This window comes from Malus sylvestris, chromosome 8 (assembly GCF_916048215.2).
Source record: "Malus sylvestris chromosome 8, drMalSylv7.2, whole genome shotgun sequence".
Lineage (NCBI taxonomy): Eukaryota > Viridiplantae > Streptophyta > Magnoliopsida > Rosales > Rosaceae > Malus > Malus sylvestris.
The window spans coordinates 2,751,275-2,776,414 of record NC_062267.1 but is presented as its reverse complement, the minus strand read 5'-3'; the positions used below and the strand labels follow the sequence as shown (position 1 = coordinate 2,776,414).

The following is a 25,140-nucleotide window of genomic DNA, read 5'->3' as shown; positions in this document are numbered from 1 at the left end:
GTCCTTATCATTAAAACTCAAAGTTTTCAAGCCCTTTTCATTAGTTTTCCTTTCAAAATAAGCACATAAAATCGTTTTAAAGCATAAGTGTGTATGAGCGTCTCTGGCTTGGTCTCACTTGGCTAACAAAGTCAGTTTGTATTAATTGGCCACCCATTAAACGACGGCGAAGACAGCGGTTACCCGATTATCTTGTCTGGGTTTTTGTTACATGCCCTTTATGACCTTGAACAGCCCAATTGTCTTATTCTTAGAGTTCCTAATTATTAAGGGGTACTTTGGACAATTTACATGGATATTAGTTGGCCAATGATTAATTAGTTCAAAGGGGGAGATTATGCTACAAGCTACTTATAATCTTCCTTGAAATATGAGAGATTTGTAGGGTGCTCAGAATATGGGATATACATCACATGTTATTATATAAGTTGTGAGATACTTGCGTTAAAAATTAACAATTTGAAAAATAATTTTTTTTTTGCTTATGTAATGACACGTAATATAAATTAAATTGGTTAACAAAGACACTATGCTCTCCTAACAATCGAGTTTAATCCTTACATTGTAGTTTAAAATAGTTTATAAAATTAAAGCGGAACACGAACCGATTTCTACTATTCTAGGTTTCTTTTATCACCAGACCAAAATATTAAGTAACCAATCATCTTATAACTTAAATTAATAGATCGCAATATAAATCAAATTATAAAATAAAAAGTAAATTACAGGAAATCTATTTTATATTATTAATAAAATGAAAGATTGATAATTTGCATATCTTAACTAGGGTCAGTTAACCAGGGTTAGCATTAGGTGGTTAATACGATCCTCCTTCTCCCAAGTTCTAACGAACGCGACACAAAGTCACACAAAGAGTCCAACTCCAACCTACTGCACTTCACAGTTTCCACAACTTTGAAAAAGGATCCTGATAATTCCGCGGGAGGAAGGAATCTATGGTCGGACAAGGTGGCACCGCCGCGAATAAGGGCGGAAGCGCGGATAAAGTAATAGTGGCTGTGAAAGCAGAGAAGGTGATTTCGAAAACGGCATTGGCCTGGGCGCTCACTCACGTCGTTCACCCCGGCGACTGCGTGACCTTGCTCGCCGTCTTCTCCACCGCTAAAACCGGTAATTCAGCTTGTAAACTGTAGTTAAAACCTTACTTCTGCTGCCCAGTTCGTGTTGCTAATGTTGAATTTGTACGAGGCAGGTGGAAAATTCTGGAACTTCCCGAGATTCACCGGAGATTGCGGGAGCCGTCGCCGGGAAGATTTGCCGGATCGGATTTGCCAGATCTCCGATTCGTGTTCGCAGATGGTTCTCCAGTTTCACAGCCAAATCCAGGTGAATCGTTATTGCTAATTGAATTTACCTTAATGCCACTTACCGCGTTTCTCGTTCGAGTCCATTTTCGTCAATTTACAATTTCTCCGTTTTCAAAATTTCAACCTTTAGCGACAAAGACCCACGTAGTTTGGTTGGCCTGCTTAGTGCTTAAGATGCGGCCACGTGGACGTCGGACGTTGGAGCTTGTCTTTTGTTTCTGTGTTTTGCACAACTGGACACAACTTGATGATGTAGGCTATAGTTGTCCGCCCTTCATGCTCGTTTTTCAATTTATCTCCAATAATGCATAAGTCATTTGAATTTCATTATAGTTAACTTTATGTCGACTGAATTAGATCAGTTAGTTAAGACAGTATGCCGGTTTTCTTGGACCTTAGTACAAGTCCCTCTACCGGTAGATTAGAGTATTAGTTTGAATTTAAAAAACATCGAGTTAATTTTATATAAATACTAGCAGATGCCACACATTTTATGTATGAGATACATAATTTATATTTTTCTCATATATTGTATTTTTAATTTTTTTATTCGAGGATTTATTTGTTTTTCGTTGTGTTGTGAGGTTCAAAAACAAATAGCAAAAAACTTGTTTGTGTGAAATTACTTTAATGCCCACAATTTTGTTATTTTCTAATTTTTTTTTCTTCCAGTTATGTATTAAAGGCTATAATTGTAATTTCATTGGTTTTTTTTGTTGACAAAAGTAGTTCTATTAATATGTACTTTAGATAATATAGTTTAAGGAAATATTGTTTAACAAGATAATCATATGGCTTGTAGTGTCTCTTGCGGTTGATCACTTGGTTGTCAGAGTTTATTAGATTTTGGATTTGTTTTTAGGCACAAATAAGTTAATCATTTGAGGGGAACATGGCATGTGCTTGCAACATGTCGTGGGGTGTGCATGGAATTAGAAAAAAGGAAAACGATCAATCGTATCTTCCGTATGAACTACGAAACTTTTAATAGCATTAACCAATCCCAATTAAATCATTTGAATTTTTATTTATCTTCGCGGTGTTTTTTTTTGAGAACTTTAACGAAAAGCTCCTGGTACTGTTCAGTTTAACGAAAAACCACATTTTTACACTAAAAGTCAATCCTGGTACTATTTACTTTATCATTTATTGAGTCTTTATCGTTAAAACTCAAAGTTTTCTAGCAATTTTCATTAGTTTTCCTGTTTTTTTTCCTTTATTTTTGTTGCCAGGAATTCGGTTTCTAATTTACTGTTTATCTTAACCTCGCCGCTGGTTCTAAAACATAACTAGTTATGCTCATATATTGCAGGTAACAGTGAGGATTAAGGTAGTAGTAAGTACACCAGGTGGGGTTGTGGCGGCTGAAGCAAGATGCAACGGCGCCAATTGGGTCGTACTGGACAAGTAATTAAACATAAAAAAGTATTGTTTCTTATTTCCGAGCTATTGATTTAGGTGCATGCATTACGGGTCGATTGCTTCCTTCACAACTGGACACATCTAGTGCCATCCTAAACTATAAACGACGTTATTGTTAAGCCTGTGTAGTTGTAGTTTTTTGGTACCTTTTTCCCTCAAAGTGTAAGATTTGAATGGGCGGCTAAACAACCGAATGTTCTCGTTGTTTAACAGAAAGTTGAAGCAAGAGCGGAAGCATTGCATGGATGAGCTTGGATGCAACATTGTCATGATGAATGGAACTGAGCCTAAAGTCCTGAGACTCAATCTAGCATGCCAAGATGAACTCCAAACCCCATTCTTTTCTGCCGCTTCTTCACCAGGATCTCATGTTGGAAAATTTCAAGGGCATCATAGAATGAAGCATTCCACTCCGGTTAGCAGTCCTGAAGAACCAAGCTCCTCCTACACAAGAACCACGGGAGACGGTTCATCGTCAAGTTACGACACTGTGACTTCTCTTTTTCTCGTCTATGAACAGAATCCTCTTTTCGAAGGACCACGAATAGGAGACCGCATACCAAATGATTTAGAGGATCCGTATGAAGAACTTGAGACAATTGGAGAGAGGCTTATTAATCTATCTAAACCTCTAACGTCATCTGCAGTCACTACTCAGAGTGTCTTTTGGATCCCCCAAAATCACATTGTTGATCATGGAAAGCCTCCAACTCCCCAAAATAGAAAAAACGATGACAAACCAAGATCTCCCACTTTCCATACTCTTTTTGAAGAGTGTTCACCATTTGATCAAGATACAAGGATAGATCAATTTGAGCCGAAGGAAACTCCTAAGAAAGGGTACCTTATTAATTCTAGCATCAGGGATGCTGTTTCTTTGGGTAGAACCTCCTCAACACCTCCACCATTATGCTCTCTATGTCAACACAAAACACCGGTATTTGGGAAACCTCCAAAGCAGTTCTCGTACAAAGAGTTGGAGGAAGCTACAGACACGTTCTCAGATATCAACTTCTTGGCAGAAGGTGGTTTTGGTGTGGTGCACAGGGGAGTTTTGAGAGACGGTCAAGTTGTTGCTGTGAAGCAGTTGAAGTTTGGTGGATCTCAAGCAGATGCTGACTTCTGCAGGGAAGTACGAGTATTGAGTTGCGCGCAACAGAGGAACGTTGTGTTGCTGATAGGGTATTGTATTGAAGGCAAGGCAAGGGTATTGGTTTATGAGTACATCTGCAACAGCTCGTTGGATTTCCATTTGCATGGTATGCACTTTTCTTCTTGTTTTTAGTTTGGAACATATCCACAACTCTATTCAGTTTCATAGACTCGACATTCTCTCTGAATGACAGGGAAAAGAACCCGTCTAGATTGCGAATCGAGGCTAAAGATAGCAACAGGAGCAGCCCGTGGTCTACGATATCTGCACGAAGATTGTAGAGTGGGATGTATAGTACACAGAGACCTCCGACCCAACAATATCCTTCTGACCCACGATTTTGAACCTCTGGTACTTGATATAATCCTGGAATTTTTATCATATACTTCAAAAACCATGTTCCCTTGTCTAGTACAGATCACATTTCTTAATTTTGTATTTCATCCATGATTTACACCGGTCAGAAATTTGTTCACATTTCCTGTGTGCATACACCTGTATTGACGCTTATGGAACGTGCTCATGTGCTTGCTTGTTTGTTATTTGTTTAGGTTGCGGATTTTGGGCTTGCTAGATTTTACTCCGAATGGGAGATGAGCAGTGAGGACCGCGTGATTGGAACTTCAGGGTACTTTCTCCACATCCTGCTTGCTATAGATCCTAGATTTCTTTTGTACAAAAGCAATGCAATTATTTGCATGTAATGAAATAAAAAAGAAAAGGAAGTCATTCCATCTGATCAAGCTCAATGTGATATGTAGGTATCTGGCGCCGGAGTATGTGGATGGCGGGCAAATTACACATAAAATTGATGTGTATGCATTCGGAATAGTTCTGCTAGAGCTTATGACCGGTCGAAGAATCACTGAGCTACAATATGCCAAGGGACATCGTTATTTAGAAGAATGGCTCCACCCCCTAGCTACATCAGAGCCACACCACATCTTACCAACTCATTATCAGCTACTGGATCCGGACTTGGCCTCCGATGAAAATCCCGACTTTCCCCATCAACTACAGGCGCTGGCATGTGCTGCTTCTCTGTGTCTGCGTCGAGACCCTGAATCCAGACCCCCAATGTCAAAGGTTACCTAATATCCTAGCTCAGTTGCTAACTCTTTGCCAAATTAATTTCCCCTTTTTCGGGGGATGAAGTCGTTTGAGTTCAAATTGTGTGGCTTTTTGTACAGGTGCTGAGAGTGCTAGAAGGCGGAGATCCGGTTGTTCCTCTGGGCCTAGACTTGAACACTGCTGGTAGTAGGAGTGGTCATTTGCCTGGACTGAGGCGACTCGAAGCAAGAGGAAGTCATTCTCGTACATTATCACATTGAATACCGATTCATCTTTATGGTTACGATATTTTTTTCTATACAAGCGATATTGGGGGAGGAGAATCAGACTTGGGGCCTCGGACTTAACCAACCGAACCAGTTTATGTGTCCCTTGATGGGTTATGATGAGAATTCGTATTGCACATTGCAGTTTTCATGACATATTTTTTACTTCCACCGTTGTTTTGAGTTACAGTATAAGCCTGTAATGAAGTTCTTTACATGTATATCAGAATAATCAATTTGTTTCCACAACTTTAATTACAGTATGAAATATATATACATATATATATATATATATATGTGTGTGTGTGTAGTTGATTGTTTCCCAAGTATTTTAATCCTCAAGATGAGGGATGCGAGGGCGAGGTTTGGTGTAACAGAAAAGTTTTTGTAACCGAAAAAGTTATAGGTTCGAGTAAAAAAAATAGCTTATTTGCAAAGCAAGGGTAATGTTGTATAGATGTTTTCCCCACACCTCCACCAATGACCATTGCAAAACAGGAAGTCTTGTTGGCTTGGGGTCGTCCTTTTAAGATAAGTAATATGAGGAAAATAATTGAATGATGTCCAACAAGTTAACTGACGACTTTGCTAACAATTCTTAGGAAAATGTTTTCAAATCAATTCTTACTAAAAATTTAAGTGTTTCTTTCAAAGAAAAATTAAAATATTTTTGAAACCGAGAATGAATTTCACAATAAACGCTTTCAGTGAATTTTTAATTAAGATCTTGTGCCCGAATCATCATGGGAAACCATCCATAACATGCAAAGCACATCTATTAGTAAGAAATTAACAAAGAAATGGAGTGAAACTAATTTATTTCTCATATATACTCCCTTCATCACACGCTCCAATCCTTTCATCTCATCGCCATTAATCAACGGTCCAAATCATTCTCTCTACGCTAGTCATAAAAGATCTTGAATCAGACACGTGGCGCAACACTATTAGCCAGTAAGACCGAAAAACCATCGGTCGTAAATCATCAGAACCTCTTGTTATGGCTGCTGCCCCGACCCGCCGAAGACGAATAACTCCCATCGGACGGAATCGAATCCGCATCGAACCCCCCGCGCTGGTGACTCATCGCCGTCAGCTCCGGCGCCTGCTCCGACACCCCCCATACCTTCACCGACTTATCCAGACTCCCGCTATACACAATCCACCGCTGCTCGTCCGCTTTACTCGCATTTACATCCTTGTCCTTCTCCACTGCAAGGCACTTCACCGGCCCCGTGTGCCCGGACAGAACCGACAGGCACGTGTGGATCGTTCCCTCCCTCCGCCACACGCAAATCGTCTTGTCTGCCGACCCGCTGAATACCAAGTTCCCCGCCGCCGCCAAACAGAGTACCGCCAGCTTGTGCCCCTTCAGCACGCCGCCGTGCGACAGCTGCTTCTCCCGCTCCCAGAAATTCACCAACCCGTCTGACGATCCGCAGTAAACTATTGACCCCGACGCGCTGGCGGCGAGCGCCGTCACCGCGCTCTCCTGCTTCAGCAGCGTCTGCGCCAGAGTGTGCTTGATGATCTTCCTGCTCTGCTCCTTCTTCCAAACTTTAACCGTCCCGTCCGCCGCCCCCGTGTACACCATCCCCTCCACGCTCGCGACGACGGAGTTCACCGCGTCGTCGTGCGCATGGATCGATTCGATGCATTTCGAGGTTTCAATTCGCCACACTTTTAACGTCCTGTCCCAGGAGGCAGAGTAAAGAAGCTTCTTGTCCTCACTGAGGCTCAGGCACGAAACTGCGTCGGAATGCTTGATCCAGAGCTTCTTCTGCCGCCGCACCTGAACGTAATTGCTGGGTTTCACGGAGTATTTAAAGATATCCATCATTGTAGGCAGAGTCCCGGCGCGTTTGTGCACGCTCTGGTCTTTCGATGAGACCCGCCACACCCGGATCTTTCCATCTTGGTGACCCGTGAAGAGCTTGTCGCCTGAAATGACGATTGCTTTCACGAGCCCACTGTTCGATTTGAATCCACTGAATTCTTTGAGATTTTTCCACACCCGGATGTTCTTGCTGTCCGAACCGGTGTACAGCAGGTCTCCTGTGGCCGCGAGAGAGTAGATATGGCCTTCCTCGCGGAGGAGAGACCCAATAAGGCCGTTCGGAGGAACGTTAGATTCCTCGAACGGCTGCCAGGGTGACTTGGAGAAGGGGGAACTGGAGGTGTTGTTCCAGGGCGACATTGTCATCGGAGAACACTCACCGCTCATTCGCGTCGGGTCAAGAGAGCAAGCCGCGCTGAGGGCGGAGGCACTGCTGTTCCGTGTCGGGTATTCTACGTCGAGGTCGGTCACCATGCCGGCGGAGGCGGGGATGTTGGGGGCAGAATGCGCGAGGTTTTCAAACTTACTCCGAGGTATAGACTCCGCCTCCGCCAACATCCTGCCCTAATTCAATTCAAGAAAAATTTTATTCGAACCCAATTGTTTTCAAATTTTAATCGCTCGCATCCGCGAAACTGATTAAATATTAAAACGGAAATTAAATCAAAATAAACTAAAAGATTTTGAAGATTTTAAAGTCTGAATTTGGAGAGATGTGGGTGTTAATTAATGGTGGGAGGAGAAAATGGAGAGAAGGAATGTAAGGAATTTACGAAATGAACAAAGAAGGCGGGAGATGAGAGCCGGGGACTATATAAATATAAATAGGGATTTGAGGGCCGTTGTGATTTTGACACGTGTGGGGTAGATAAGTAGGGTTGCGTGGCAAGGGGTTTTCGGGTTCCGGAGAATCCGGGTCGGACGCTCAGAATAGCAAGTTGTGTGTGTTATACGGTTCGGGCTGGACTTGGGTCAGTTGGGTGGTCTCTGTGTATTTGCTATTTTGGGGTGTTATGTTAGAGTTGTTTTTCTTGGCGGTTTAGGGTTTTACGTCCTATATTGTACTGGAGAGATTTTTCAATGCGTACGAAATACTATATGTTATTATATAAATGGAGGAATTTTTTATTTTTTTTATTTTTTGAAGTGTCTTTTCATTTATATAATGATATACATATATCTGCCCGTGTTCCAGACACCCTAAAAAATCTCTAATTATACTGCCCTTTTACCAAATGGTCAAAATCCAATGCAAAATGGTTGTGTTATGATGAGACATGATTTTGTCATGTATAGATTATAAAAAGCACTGCTCCAAGGAAAAAAAAAATTAGGGTGGATTGCAAGTGAGCTAAAGCCCTTGGTAGTTGGAGGATTGAGATAATGAGTTACGAATTATAATAAATTCAGCTTAGGAGTTGTAGTAGACTTTGTGTGAATTTTGATTGAATTCTCTCAAAATCTTAATTAGAGAGAAAGATTAAATTTGTTAAGGCTTAAAATACACTATAAGATCTCTTTAATTCTATCAGAATCTATCATTTTATAGAAATCTTTTATAGACTACTTTTGATCTTTATTGATTATAATCAAATTTCTATGGACTTTTATCATGTATTAAAATTCTTATAGAATATTACTGAATTTTTATCGACTCGTTTAAATTGGGTTGAACACCCTTGAAATTTTTAACTCTTTAAAAATTGTGACTTCGTTTTTGTAATTGTGTGTGATCATTTCTTGCCTTTGTTTCTTATATAGTTCGATCAAATTGGCATGAGATTTTGTAATTGTGGTGATTTCTAGTTTCGAATCATTATATTCAGAGTGATTTCTATATTGTTATGGTTATGGGTCTAGGACTATAGTCTAATGTTTCGTGTCACTCGGATGTTGGTCATTGGTTTTTCCTTCCTCTTCTAAATTTTAATATCATGTATTTGGCTACAATATTTATATGTATTTAATACAATCATTATCTCGACTGTTAGATGATGATAATATTAAATACATATATTCATATAAATTGTATATGATCGTCACATAATGATTGTGTTAAATACATGTAAACGTATTGTAGCCAATTCCTACTTATCAAACAACATTTTAACTGAGACGTGATAAAAGCAATAGCTCCTCATATGTGATCATAATTTCTTGGAGGAAAATGCCGGAGTCCGTCTTTAAACTGAAAATATGTTATACTTTTACCACCGACCAGGAAAAGTGCAATACTATTTTACTGTGGGTGGCAAGCATATGCATATGCTGCTAGAATGTCAGCTTACGTAGCTAAGTGGACTCCTTCCTTTAGTTTAAAGTTAAAAAGTTAAGAGTAAGAAAAGATGTATGCACTAACTTGCAGGCAGTTGGAAGATGATGATATCCATTTTCTCTATTATGTATGAACATGGATGGTGATATATAACGAATTAACAAATAGCCATTTTAGCAAAAAAGATAAACAAATATCAATAATTGACACACAATTAAAAGAAATTATCTTCACAACGAACTACAACCTAAGTACGGGCACACATGAACGCTCCAATAATCTTATGCATGCAATGTGAACGTAAGAAAAAGGGCAATCTCAAGCTTGTGGAATAGGCTCCTTCGTGGTCCACCATTAAACTTAAAATTAATGGCACGTAATTTTCAAGAACATTGCATTGACAAATTAAGAGCCTAGACATTTGCATATGGTTTAGTATCCTAGGGTAGAGTATTGGGTTTCCACCTACGCACTTTATGTCTGAAACTGCCCATCTCCTAAATTATTGTATTAGTTTTGAACTTTCTCCCCTCCCTTGAACAATAATAATTAAAAACAAAAAAAAAAACAATAGAACCGAGACCGACTTTCATCAAAAAATTATAGTGCAGTCTACTGCATGTAATCAACAAATATTTCTTGTTTTAGGGTATTGTAAGAACAATTGATGTATTAATATCCATGCAATATTTCCTAGCTTGTTTCCCTTTTTTTGGATCCACTAATTGTTGATCATATAGAAACGAAACTCATTAGGAACCTTTAACGTCTCAGCCAATTGCCCCAATTGCTAGGGAGTTGAAACTCACCTTATAAAATCTTTCAATACAAAGAAAATTGATTTGAAATGTAGAATACCTCTCTCTCTTTTGTCCCAAAACTACAGAATAATAAATCAGAGGAGCTGCTGATCACCATAAAGAAAAGCGTAAACAACAAGCCATAGCCTTCCATATGGTCGAGTCAATCATTCCGTCTACGACGACGTCGTCCTAGCTCCACCATTGAAATTTATGGGCAACAAAAGAAATGGTGGAGAAAAGCAGCATTTTATTTTACCACCATATGTAAAATCAAGTGGAACATGACGACAAGATCACCAGTTAATAATTAATAAAACCCTAGTTCCTTGTTTGTACGCGAAGGTCCGAAGAAACCCTAGTTTTCTGACGATGGCAAACGGCCAAACCTTCTGAAAAGAAATTGTAATGGAACTAATTTGTTAGGGTTTTGGCAAGGCCGTTGCTTTCATTTAGAGGCTGTTAGTCGGTTACAAATTCATTCAACGGGTTCTTACCCAGAAGGGAAAGTGATTTGACCAGACCGAAGAAGGTCGAAACTGCAAATATGGAATCAGTGACATCGTGATGCACAATCTTTCATTATGTGTTTGGTACGGCCATTCATACTGTGACACGTGTGAAACCAAGTACCAATGTCACCTTCCCAGCTACGAGAAATTTTTAGGTTTTCTCTGTCACTTTCTGAAATTCTAGGGTTTGGGGTACGGGATTTTGAATTATTTGGGGCACTTGGACTATAGTAGGATATGGAGCCCTAGGACCATTTAGTGAGCCATGTTAGGAGGCCACGTATTTGCGACTTCCTTACAAGCATGATGCTATGCAACAAAGTGTATAATGTATAGGTGTTGTGTAAGTGCAAACATGTGGTTTAACCAACTTCAGCAGCGTTCAATTTGAATAATGCATATTGGTTCATGTCAATTTGTCAAATGCGTGCTAGTTTCAGTAACTCACGCATGTGGATGTCGCATACTTTAAGCTATAATTATTCTATACATGTGTTTGCGTCTGATCTTCACTTTACCGAACATTGTACGTATTAGAAGTAATCAAGATAAATTATGTGCTTTCACTTATGTCACGGTGCATGCATTGTAATTTTGAAGTCAGTTATACGTTGTGCATTTTTATTTGGATAATGGTACGAATAACAAAATTTTAACTAAATTGGTAAACCAAATAATGTGTCATAAAAAAAATAAGCATGTTAATCAACACCTGAGTAATAATCCAATCATCAATAACCACATCATTTGATTTAGAAAATTTAATTTACAAATTTGGTCTCCCTAGCATTATCTTTTTTATTTGGTTATATCTATTCTAATTCTCTGGTGGTGGGACGCACGGATTGTACCCACCCTACCTATTTGCTACCCACCAACGAGCAAAGATTGTTGTCGTTAATCATTTGTCTCTACAATGTATTAATGTGATATTTTTATACGTAAACTGTACAAAATAATTAATTTCTTTGAAATGATAAGCTGGATACACTTGCCCTTATAAAGACACTAGTTATGAAACCTCTCACTAATTATGATTAAATCGTTTAATTGCAAGCTCAATTAGCTAGTCAAGAGTATTCTCTCTTACACTCGAAATCTCGAGTTTGAATCTTCTCTCTTCACATTTTAGATTAACCGCAAATGAAAAAAAAATATTTCCAAAAAGTGAAGATATATATGTGATGAAACCTTATCACCAGCACATGATCAGAGTTCAGAAGCAAAGGTGTTTTTTCTTCTTTTGCCTTCTTCTATTCTCCCATGTTATGACATGTAAGTAACTGATTTTCCATATTTAAGAACTCGTAATGCTCTAATATATATGGTTTAGCTATGTTTCTTATACTTTAACTGGAACTGGTCACCTTCAACGGTCATGTGGCCGGGATAATATATATATATATATATATATAGTTACCTAATCGTGGACTCCAAAGAATCACATACGTACGTACACATCTATGTTACCGTACTTGAAAGAATTTCACGGTAAATGTCAGTATTATTTTCTGTATGCATCATCAGTATTCAATTGGAAAGATCCATTAGTTTGGTGTGAAAACAACAGTAATTTCGTAGTTCGTACTTGTCCCTAAACCCTAGTTTGGTATGACTATGTACTTTGTAGTTTTACATGTTACATGTTTTCCCTTTCCTTTTCCATAAACCCTGCATGGATACGGAATGCAAAATCCAAACATCCATTAGATTTCCAGAATAGTTAGGAAGAATGGGCCTATCTGTGATCTATGTTATATCAAAAGTTGGGCCCTTTCACCTCAATCTAATATCCTTCCAAAGTCACTGGAAAGTTAGTCTTTTGGTCCAATGTATTATTAGACTGGATTAAAAGATGAGACGATCTTGCAGATGATGTTTTACCATAGTAATGGGAAGTAATCATGTTTATGCACTTTGTTATGGATTTGATCCTACTAATCTCTCTTAATAGTTAACAACTAATAGTTTAACTCACTCTATCGTTTATAAAAAAATAAAAAATAAAAAAAAGGCAGTTTTAAAATTGGATTGAGATAAATATCCCTTTCAAGTTTAAAGTATAATGAAGTAGAGGAGAATGATATTTCATTTTGAAGATATTAGACATGGAGAAAATTTCTCTCTTCTAATCCTATCACTTTGGAGTGGATTGATATAGATAATTGCTCTTCACAAGTGATTCTGTTGGAAATCACACATCGTGAACTTGATAAAAACAAGCTATAATATAATTATATGGTTTCATTCTTAGTTACATTAAGGCATTTTACACTACGTCACAACACTACATCTACCACGGCTAATTGACCACAGACATATAAAGTCCATTATAAAAAGTCAAATTTAACCACGGACATTTGAAGTTCGTGGTAAATAATTATTATAACAATGGGCATAAACAAACCCGTGGTTGAAATGGTTAAAATAACAACGTGCCTTTAAAGCCCGTTGCAATTTAGCTAAATATTACCACGAGGAAAGCCCGTGGTTGCAAAAAGTTTTAACAACATCGCCTTTTTAATTTTACTACGGACTGTGATTGTTATCTTTGTAATTTAATTTTTTTTATTTTTTAATCAACTAGTATCTCTAATCTCTAATCTCTAATCTTAGAAAGCTAGAAATCAAGTTTGGTGTCTCGAGGCTTCACCAAAAATAATTAGACTAAAAAGCCCCTTAAACAAAAAAACCCAAAACTGGCTGAAAATAATAGAACCAAATTAGACAATATTTTTTGGGGTGTGATATACACACACCCCATTTTACTTCTCACTCACCTTTTTAATTTTCGGTCGTCGGATCGGATGAATTGAAGAAGATCAACGAACATAAATTATCAAGGGATGTGTGAGAAGTAAAATGGGGTGTGTGGATAGCACACCCCTATTTTTTATTTTATTTATTCATTCAATTTACCTTAAAAATATTAGTTTATACATTAGAATCCAATTCTATATACAACACGAGGCCTAACAAAGTTGTTATATGTACTTTGAAATTTTCATCGTGCACACCTTTGAAATATAAAGAAAGAACTAGTACTAAAATGATTATTTTGAATGTTACCCTTGACCAAAAAAAGAAACATACAGATTTTATATGCATTGAAATAATCAAATCCAACAGATATAGGTAAATCCAAAACAAAGACAGAATTTAACGAGAGATTTTTTATTGTGATCAGCACACGAGGTGGTACACTACGTATAATTATACAAATAGTGAGATATATGTGTTAAAAAATTAATAATTTAAAAAATAAAATTTTCCAACACTTACATAAAAATACATGATGTACCACTCGTGTTCAGGTCACAATAAAAAATTTATCGAATCTAATCCTTCCAAAAAGTTATCAGAGATTGGCAAAACCCACTAACCATATCCCATTAAATATGCTTTGTGTTGGTATTCAGTTGTTCTTTTTAAAAGCTCAATCAATTTTAATTATATTAATTATGCGATTTACTGTATCAATTGGGTTTGAGATATGGTAGCATTTGTTGTAAAGAAAGGTAACCGACCTTGTCAGAAACCACGGATTTAGTTGTGCTGTGTCGATGAAACTCTGATATTCCCTGCAACGCTAAATCCTTGATTCTCTCAATTCACCGTCCAAATTTTGCACTTCCTCCAAAACCCCCATATCTTTCTCTCTATATATAATTTGAGAAACATCTCACTCACTCTTGAATCCCACCTTCAGTTCTTCCTTTCCACTTTTAGCTTGTCACTTAATTAGCCAGACAATGTCTTCTCCTTTCTCCTCTATGTTTTCTAACCCTAAATCCTCCGTGTCACAAGCCATGAACATCACCGGAAACGATTTAAAGGAAGAGCAAGAAGAACGTGCAGAAACGCATGAGCATAACTACGTGAGCAGCCATGTGTATATAAAACCCACTCACACCTCCCAACCCTTACACAAAGATGTCGTATTACGGCGCATGCGCCAGCGTAAGCGAGTTAACAGAGTACGAGCCGCTCTTCAAGCTCTCCTCAGCTCGCCCTCCTCCCTCTCAGTTCAAGAAAACAAGTGGGTTGATGATGCCTTCGCTGCTCCTTGATTTATTAGGCCCTTAGCCGCTGCCGCCGCCCAAAAGTTTACAACATCGCTCGCAAGTGACTGTGAAATATGTCAGTACTAGTCTAGGGTTTTGATTAATCTCTTCTGTACGTACCAAATACGTACGTTGTTATTTTGAAGTTTTGTACTGTTTATAAACTACATTTTGCATGTAGACTTTGATTTATGGTGGGATCTGAATTTATCTTGATACAAAACAATTGCACGTTTAGATGGGTTTTTACTTTTCATTTCCTTTTATTACTAATTAATGCAACGCATAGAAAATAAATATGAATTTTTATTTTATGTTTTAAATTTACATATCGGAGAGTAAACATTTTAAAAGATGTCAACATGTCATATAGGCTGTCAAATTTAATTTTTATATTCAGAATTTGACATTTCATTTAGAAATAGTCTAAAGTCTAAACAATAACAATTTTTACTTATAAATCATGGTAAAAACAACATTGCAAATGTCAATCCTAAAGCTTAAACGTTGTTCTTAGTTAGGTCATTAAAAAAAAACCATGTTACGAAGGACAAAAAAGAGAGTTTATTTGTTTGGTTAAAAAAAATCTAAATATAATTTTTCTCCATTATTGTGGTATTAAGATTTTTTTTTTCTCCATTAGCTCATCTAAATAAATGGACGGTTTAGTGGGCTTCATCACTATTTAAATTTGTTAGCCCGTACAGTGAGGATTCGTGTTAGAAATCTTTAACGTATGAAACGAGTCGTTTTATTTAAAGTCAAGTACATCAAACAACGACGTAGAAGGAAAAAAAACTAATGAAAATGATTAGAAAACTTTGAGTTTTAATAATAAAGATAAAAATATGTTGTAAGTGAATAATACTAGGAGTGACTTTTTAAACTAAAAATGTATTTTTTGTTAAAAGTGAACAATACCGGAAATGTTTCGTTAAAATTCCAAAAAAAATAAAAGGGTTTCAACAACTTCTTCCTGGCAAGGCAACTGCTGCCTGTGATGTACGACTGGGCTATAACAATATCTTTTCTAACAAAACAAACAAACTTCTTTGAAGCGTAAGTTCATCCCTCATGTTGAAACATTTAGAGAGTTCCCTGGATGATCTTCAAAGGCGTTTTTCTGACCTCCGGAGGGTTCCGGACCAACCGAGTCCCTGTATGAATCCGTTCACGTGGCCAAGCCAATCTGGCCATTGACCCCAATTTTTAGTCGCTAGTGTTGGTCTTATTCTTTTGTTCTGTTCAAGGCTATTTGACTCACTTAGTTAGGGTGAACTAGGACAGTATGAAAAATAAAATTTGAAAGGTAAAATAACAAAGGTAAAGTAAAATTTGGTAGCACTAGTACAAATAATAGTTTGCGCGACTTGGCATAGTTTGTCGCGCAAAGTCAAAAAACGTTACGCCCAACAAAAACTTAGTCGTGCGCAAATCGTCGTGTAAAGGTCATGAAAGCAGGGTTTGCACAACAAAGGCGTAACCTGCGTCGAGCAAAAGTTTTCGTGCGACGTATCTTGCTCTCGTTTTTGCGCAAAGATAGGTGCGCGACGCAGGTATTGTCATCGCGCAAACCCCTTTTTTTTCTTTTCTTTTTTTTGACAAAATATTTTTTATTTAATTTTGGATAAATATTTTAATTAAATTATAAACAATAATTAATAAACCAAGAAAAAGTATTTAATTATAAAACATATGAAAATGTACATACAAGCTGTCTGAACAAAAAAGAAAAAACCTACAACAAGTAGTCGTCTAGATTTGATGCATCAGGCTACTAGGTATCGGCTGGGTGAAGTGGTTGGGAGGTCAAAGGTGGAGCAAGATCAGGTGTTAGCATTGGGATTTCGAGGCTGAACATTTGTAAGGCCAGTAAGATCATGCTCATCCTCCAAATCCCGATGTTATAACACGATGAGTATGGAAAGTAGAACCAGAGTATGGAAAAGGCACTAACTGAAGAATGGCAGCACGGACCGCTTGGGAGCATGCAGCATTTGTGCGCATGTAATGTACAATATCCTAGAGTCAGAACCAAAAACATAGTTTTCTAATTAAATGCATCAAAAAGTGACACTATGAGTGCTCTCATTAACTTTAGAAGCTCAAGTCTAAAGGCAATCAACACAAACCTGACAGAAAGCTTAAACATGTAACAAACTAAACTTGATGAAAGGTCCAGGCCAGTCATCATGGATCCCTTAAAACATATAGATACAATACAAGTAAAACTAACTGTCTTGCAACTTGCAAGGATATGTTGTTCACCGTACCCTACAAAAAACACAGGAAACGGTGCACGAATCAAGAACCTATAAAATAAAGCAAGGGATTGGTTGAATAGTTACTTGTTTCAAGCTGGAAGTGCCATATCCACTGTATGAAGATGACGAGTGGTTGAACAAGTGACCATTTCTCTTTGTCCATAGCAATTGCAAGAGGTTCCAAGTATCTGTAAATCACAAAAAAGAAAGATATGAAAGGAATAACACGTTATCAAAATTTTCTTTAAGCACCTCACAACATTATGCAGTGAACTTGCGTTTATTAAATGAAGAAAACCGCTGTGAGTGAAAATCATACATACAATGCAATCTAGTCACACAAACAAGCATTGGTGATGGAAGACAAAATATCACTTCTCTTCAAAATAACGTTAACAAGCAGTGTTACATACTATGTTGCCAGAAAACCATCAGACAGTCCACCAATAAAAATGACTTGATGTCGATAATAGGGAAGGATAATTCTCATTCATCATCAAGAAAATTGTATGTATAAGCATACAAGATAGACTCCTATAGGTGAGCACAATGCCACAAGTTATCCCCATTCTTTCAAAATACTAGTCTCAGTAATTGGAATCTGCTCAAAAAATACTTTAATCACCAAATTCAAATATCCCCAACTCACCATTAACATAATTCAGACCACCAAACAGTTAAAATTTGCATTTTTCAACAACGAAATGGCACCAATAGCCCCAATTATTTCAAATTACCAACTTCCAAACAGAGATCGAGCTCTCGCAACTTAATCATTACTCAAATGTAGCACAATCCAGAAACAAAAAGCATAAACTGACATGAGAAACAAACAGACCTGAACAGGTTTGGGGCTGTACTTGAAGAGCACATCTCGGGACTGATTCTTCCTCACAACGGGGCCGGAGTTCGGGCAAGAGCAATCTTAGGTGGGTGACTTACTAAGAAGTTCTCGTGTGAGTTTCCAGAAACAAAACCGTGAAGGCATGGTCGGGACCCAAAGTAGACAATATCGTGCTACCAATGGGCCAGTTTGGGATGTGACAAAAACCCTTGGGACGCGTTTTAGGGTTAGATCGAAACTTGTTTTAAGTTGTGTATACATGTGAATAGCAGACAAATAACTCAGAGTAGCTTTTCCAAAATTTTCAACGAGCACCGCCCCTTTCGAGGCATTTTCCGGCAAAATCACGATGAGTTAGCCATCGTGTGCGATATCATTCTCTTCATCTCATCGAGTACTACAACTTTCGTTTTTTAATCACTTGATTTGGTTGAGTAACGAAGAAGTTATGAGCCTTGGAAAATCAACCCAAAAACCGACCAAATGGTTGCCTGAAAACCACCCTCAACCCAGGCCTTTGGGCTGAGTTACCCAACCCATTTGACCCAAACCCAGAGCCTAAATGTCCAAAGGCCTAAGCCTTGCAAAGCCTAACCTAAATCCCTTTTTATTTAAACCCCAAAACCCTTTTACAATGGGCCGGGCTTAAAGCCCAAACCTTTTAAACCCTTGGATCCACCCTTTAGGCCCAACCCCCTTGACCCGGTTGACTTTGACCCGACCCATACCTATTGATTTTGACCCGATCAACTGTCAGCTTTGACTTTGACCGGTCAACTGTCAGCTTTGACTTTGACCGATCAACGGTCAATTGTCAATATTGACTTTTGGTTGATTTTTTCGGGTTTCGTCAGGGACCCCTCCTAGGCTAATTTCGACGTCTTTGACCCGTTTCTGACGTCCGTTCTCCCAAATTAAATTGTTTAAGTATAGTTTTGTTAATTGTACTCTTTATGTGCTTAGATGCAATTTCTAGCGGTGATTCCGTTGTTCCTATTTCGTATGACTCTTCTACGACGAAGTATATGTGAGTGGACCCCTTCTAAAATGCATGTTTTAATAGTAGAAATGCATACATGAAAAGCATGATTTACTGAATACATTTTGTGAACGTTTTATGAGAAATTGATTATCATGTTATACTGAGCTTATTTTGGAATACCATATTTTCTATCGAACCCATGTTCTTGTAAGGTATCTGATGGATGATGATATACTATTTAGAACATGTTTTCACACACTTCTTTATAGTATAGATAATGGATGACTTTATACTATGAAGCTGATTTTGAGATATATGTACCTATGTTTGGAAGGTTTATGTTCAATGTTTTGTGTGTATCTAGTGGTCACTATTTCTCCAGGGGCAAGGACATGGTGTTGGCTGTGAGCTGGGAGAAATAATCCCTGGCTTCGGGCTGAGGGACATGGAGCAGACATTGGGCTAGGAGAAATAATCTCTGGCTAAGGGCGCAAAGACTTGGGAGCATGCATTGGGCCGGGATATATTATTATTTGATACCATTATTTAGCATACTATATACGAGATATACTTGATGAGATGTGTTATGGCATGCTAGGGTTTTCGGAGAAACCTATCACTTATTATGCTATAGTTTTCATAAAACTTTGGGGGTTAGTATGTTGCTATTTTCTTTTATATATATATATATATCAATTTGGTCCACTCATGTTTGTTTTGCGCCTTCTCAGGATTTAGATTCGAGACGTACGATCCCAGCGTTAAAGCACTACCACATCGGCATCTTCGAGTCCTCTCAGTGTAGGACCCATTATTTTATTCATTCAATTTTATACTATTTCTTTTAGTGTTCTAGTTAGTTGTATGCTCTGAACATGTTCCTCACTTGCAGATTCATTATTTTTAAATTTATAGGTCTTATTTATTTCTTGTTCCCAACATTTGCATTCAATAAACGGCTTTCGTCACCCTCGACTGTCAGCCAGTACGTGACCATCCAGATGTCCCACGGACATTGGGATCGAGGCGTGTCACAAAGATTATGTAACGGGACAAAACATTTCAACGGTTATAAATGAAAAATCACGATTTAACGGTTATTTTAACTCCGATTTGATGATTTTTTACAGCTACACTCATTGACCCAATATGAATACAATGAATGATTTCGATCTGCAATTTAAAATATTTACACTAGTGGAATTTTATGTTATACTGAATGAAAATATAAAATAAACTCTAATTATTAGTGAATCTATTGTTTTGATGTGATACGTATTTTACGAAACTGGTTTCAACGATCCAACCATCAAACTTGTTTGTATATACTTCGAGATCACATATGTCAAAAATTGCAAAAAACAAACATTCAAATATTATGTAATGGGACAAAAAATTTCGACGGTTATAAACGAAAAATCATGATATAACGGTTATTTTAACTCTAATTTTGATGATTTTTTACAATTACACTCCTTGACCTTATATGAATACAATGAATGAATTCGATCTGCAATTTAAAATATTTACACTAGTGAAATCTTATGTTATACTTATTGAAAGTTTAAAATAAACTCTAATTGTTAGTGACTGTATCGTTTTGATGTGATACGCATTCTACGAAACTAGTTTCAACGATCCAACCATCAAACTTGTTTGTATATACTTCGAGATCGTATATGTCAAAAATCGCAAAAAAAAAGCATTCAAAGATTATGTAACGGGACAAACTTGTATGTAACGATCCAACCGTCAAACTTTTTTATATATATTTTGAAATTTTTCGACGGTCCATCGCGCAAAATTGTTTAGCGTAACGAAGGTGTACCTTCATCGCGCAATGTTGGGAAAAAAGTGGTAAAGTCTTGGTTTGGCGCCAAAAAATTGCGCGATGGACCAACAACATCGCGCAAATGGCCTTTGCGTGACGTTTTGGTTCACCGTTGCGCAAAGACTATTTGCGTGACGTGGGTGGTCTGTTGCGCAATTTTCTGGCGTTAAACCAAGAATTTTACTGTTTTTTCCCCAACATTGCACAACGAAGGTACACATTAGTTGCGCTAAACAATTTTGCGCGACGGAATGCTTCGTCACTCAAAGTCCCGTCGCGCAAAATGTCCTTGCGTGACGCTTAGTTGTCAACATTGCGCAAAATGTCCTTGCGCAACATAATTTGCTCCGTGCAAGTGTGTTTTTGTACTAGTGTAGGTAAAGTAAAACTAAAACAAGAGCCCTAATATTCTTCTTATTTCGATCATATTATTAAGAAGCATCCTTGAACTTATAATTTAGTTAATTTATAGTCTAAATAGTTGGTGGAATCCATTGACGTTTATAATTTATATGATGAACGTGCCAAGTTGCTAGGTTAAACAAATTTAATTGCAAGAATCACGGACTATCGTTCCTACTTTAACATACTTATTCACTAGCTTCAATCATCTCACATTTTTAATGTTATTCACTAGCTTCAACTACCTCACATTTTTAATGTTGATCAAACGTTATAGTGGTCCACTTCTGCTGTATAATAATCAGTTGAATTGTATCAGTTAAGTTGCCAGATCAAACCCTCCTCAACTTCCCGATGATGCTTCTCACCAAGTTCCTAAAGTTCATCTTGTATAGTCTAACAAAAAAGGAAAAAGGTGACGTTTTGCTTTTTTATTTACTACCACCACAGAGTGGCTCAGCTGTTGGGAACAAATTTCAGGCTCGTATTCCACACGACATGTTCTGGATTCAATTATTGGGGCTGATGAATTACACGATGGTGGTTAAGGAGAGGCTGAAATGCTTCTGTGAGTTTTTCCAGCCTAAAAAAATATGAACTGTCGTGGCGAATCCGCCAATTGATCCCCTTTTATTAGAAAAATATATATAATTACGTTTTAATTTATTGGTTAAAATTTCAAAACAAGAACAAATAATGATATTTCGACATTCATAACTACACACTTGCGTTGATACACTAATTTTTTTTTTCTCATCGTTACTATTTGTAACAATTATATCTTTCAAGTTTTGTCAAGTGCCCTATGTATTCTTATCTACTATATATGATTGGATTTTTTATTAAAAGTAAATCTAGGTTACATTATATCCAGAAGGAGCTGCAAGACTTTGCATTAGGTGGTTAATAATAGGGAACTTTAACGAAAAGCATCTGGTACTGTTCATTTTAACGAAAAACCATATTTTTACACTAAAAAGTCAATCATGATACTATTCACTTTACCCTTTATTTTGTCCTTATCATTAAAACTCAAAATTTTCAAGCCCTTTTCATTAGTTTTCTTTTAATAATTTGATAGGCTGTCTCCTATATCTCAAGGCTCAAGCTGTTGATTATATATATATATATATATATATATAATTTACTTCGAATCACGGAATTAGCATAACTACTGTTACTCTCGTGACCTAATATTTTAAAGACAAATTATATTCTAACATAAACAAATGTGAGATTCTAGAAACACCAACTGAGACAAATTACATCACGAAGAGAATAGGCCATGAATGAAATGAAAGCTACATATTCAAAACAATAATTCTGCAATAGTATTGTTTTTTTTATCCTTTTAATTGTTTTCTTCTTCCTGTTCATTAGCGTCCCTATTGTTGATGACTGGATTAGTGAATAAGTTTGATTAACTGATGTTTAGATTATCTTATATAACTCGTTAAACATGTCGGATCTAAATATACTAGTAAAACATCAACTCTAATTTTGTAGTGCTAAGAAAAAAAGTGATTCATTATTAATATTATTTTAAGTTAAACCAAATCCTCAAACAGTCAAGGTATATGGGATTGGGAATAATAAGCCACTAAATTTTGTTGGTCAAATTGCGTGTGCATTACAAATGCTACGGTTCCGAGAAGTAATAGCAAATTGGTGTTAAATTATATGATCGTACATTATAACATACGTTATTTAATTTTCGAAGTCCAAAGGTGAAGAGTCCATTTCCACAGGCAGTCTTGATCTTTACGTTTATGGTCTGTTAACGAGAAATCTAGACTACTCGTTTTAATTTTACGATCCTTATTAACTCATTCCACTAGTTTTATTCACAAAAACTTAAAAATTTAAATAGACCAAATTTATTTTTTATCTCTTTTGATTTCTCGATTCACGAGCTTCTGACCCAAAGATCTGTAGTAGATCTCGTTTCCCCAACTAAGGCTATAGTCATCTGTAAAGATTGATGGTCATGAAAGCAAAGATTTATTGCCAAAGAAAAAAGAAGAACAATCATAGCTGCTGAGAATCATATGATTAAAATTTCAGCTCATTGACTTTTTGTCATTTGACTCAAATATGCATTATTTCTTCTATTTAAGCTGAGATGTACATACTTATATATAGGATTTATGAATTTTCAAAATATGTATTTGAAAAAAAGGTTTCTGTTTTAGTTGTTTTTAGTTTTTATATGTGTGTTGATAGGATTTAAGTTTTTATTCTGTACTCATCACGTGATGTCATAATGTTATTATTTTATTCGAATAATAAAGCATATCAACATTGTCATTTATCCGAATTTTACTTATAAAATTTTCAAGATATAGGTTATGAGTAAACTGTCGATTTGCCCCCTGAACTATCACCCAACTTTCAATTTCCCCCCTGAACTTTTTAATTGGAAAATTAAGGACTTAAACTATTTTTTTTTGGCCTATTTCCCCCCTACAGTTAGTTTTTCATATATTTCATCCAAATTAACGTTAACTCTTATCATGTGCAAACCACGTAACTCTCATTTGTGGACAAAAGTGTCATTTCACTAGACCTTTAGATACAAAAGCTATAGAATCACACATATTTGCATAGGTTTATATTTTAGAAATCTAAGGTTTTCAATTATTTTAAAGAATGAAGCGACCGAACTACCCACACATGTTGTGCATATGCTTCCATTTAACAAAAATTTGGATGGAATGAATGAAAAATTGACAGCAGGGGGCAAATCGGCCAAAAAAATTAGTTTAAGTCCTTAATTTTCCAATTAAAAAGTTCAGGGGGGAAATCGAAAGTTGGATGATAGTTCAGGGGGCAAATCGGCAGTATACTCTATAGGTTATTTGGGCTAGTAAAGGATATAAATAGTTAGGGTCAACACCAAGATGTTGCCCTTATTAGTGTGGGATCCTCTTTGCATGTATTGTCACATCCCCCTATTTTCGGGGCATTGGCTTTTCCTTTGTTGGGATTATCAAATATCTGCTTTGATAGTAAACAAGGAACCTAGATCCTATCCGAACTCAAAAAATCTGAGCTAAGGATCAAATGATTTGAACCGTTGAAATTTGATTTAACGACTACGATTATTATAATTTTAAAAGGCCTCCCTGTTTGTAGTTTTTGGATCAAATTTCAACCCGAATCACTTGATCTTTAAGCTCAGTTTTTAGGGATCCGGAGAGAATCTAGGTTCGTAAACTGTTGGAAATTTGAGTAGTTTGAGTAGAAATTTCCTTGTCCCACATTGGCCATTCCCAAAAGATTTTATCACTTTATAAGGTTTTGTCCTTTAAAGAAAGTGATTGGAGTAATAAGCCTGGAGACTAAAATTGGGCTCACCCTTGGGGTTGGGCTTTGGGGTGTAATAATTAATTGGTAATTAATATATAATTAATATATAATTAATTATAATTAATATAATTAATTAATTATTTTTCTGATTTACTTAATTATTTTTTAATTAAGTTCGAATTTAATTAATTAATTATTTTTTATGAAAAGACTCATCCTTTCAGATGAAGTCTGAGAGTTCTTTCTGAACACAGAGCAAAACACCCTTCTGAAGAGATGTCTCCCAACAGTCACACCCCATTCTCATACCTGTTGCAAACATGCATCTATCTGCTATATATTCATACATCTGCATAGCATTTAGAACACAAAAATAATAAACTTCATCTTCTACATTCATAAACCTTCTTACTGAGAGAACCATATTAATATTCGCCAGAAGTCTATTTTCCGGTGCTGGAATTTCTAACTTAGATCGTTGAATCCTGGTGGAACAGACGTCCGTAGAACTACAAGCACAGAGTAGGGACGAAATTTCTGTTTCAAGGACATTGCGGTACGCAAGCCTCGATCTTCAAGTTGTCTGTTTTATAATTCATATTCTAGTTTATATTCTGTTAGTTTCTATTGCATTTATTATTTATTAGCATATATAAATTATCACAGATTGTTGACTTATATCCAACAGTAAACAAGACCGCAGTTAATATGTACAAAGTTGAAATATCAGTGTCACTTAATGTAATATATAATGATTTTATTTTTCATTTGTAATTGAGA

General features: G+C 36.8%; 2 protein-coding genes across 2 annotated transcripts; one reads left to right on the top strand and one right to left on the bottom strand.

Moving 5' to 3' along the window:
• Positions 1-845: 845 nt before the first annotated feature.
• On the top strand, positions 846-5,489 carry LOC126632402 (inactive protein kinase SELMODRAFT_444075-like). Its single transcript, XM_050302807.1, has 8 exons — positions 846-1,131; positions 1,214-1,347; positions 2,641-2,735; positions 2,964-4,009; positions 4,097-4,254; positions 4,455-4,531; positions 4,665-4,989; positions 5,094-5,489. The coding sequence occupies exons 1-8, from the start codon at positions 957-959 to the stop codon at positions 5,232-5,234; spliced, it is 2,151 nt and encodes a 716-aa protein (XP_050158764.1). The 5' UTR covers positions 846-956; the 3' UTR covers positions 5,235-5,489.
• Positions 5,490-5,998: 509 nt separating this feature from the next.
• Positions 5,999-7,866, bottom strand: LOC126632403 (protein JINGUBANG-like). The gene has a single exon (XM_050302808.1). It carries the CDS (start codon positions 7,633-7,635, stop codon positions 6,226-6,228), a length of 1,410 nt encoding a protein of 469 aa, XP_050158765.1. The 5' UTR covers positions 7,636-7,866; the 3' UTR covers positions 5,999-6,225.
• Between the last annotated feature and the right edge of the window lie 17,274 nt (positions 7,867-25,140).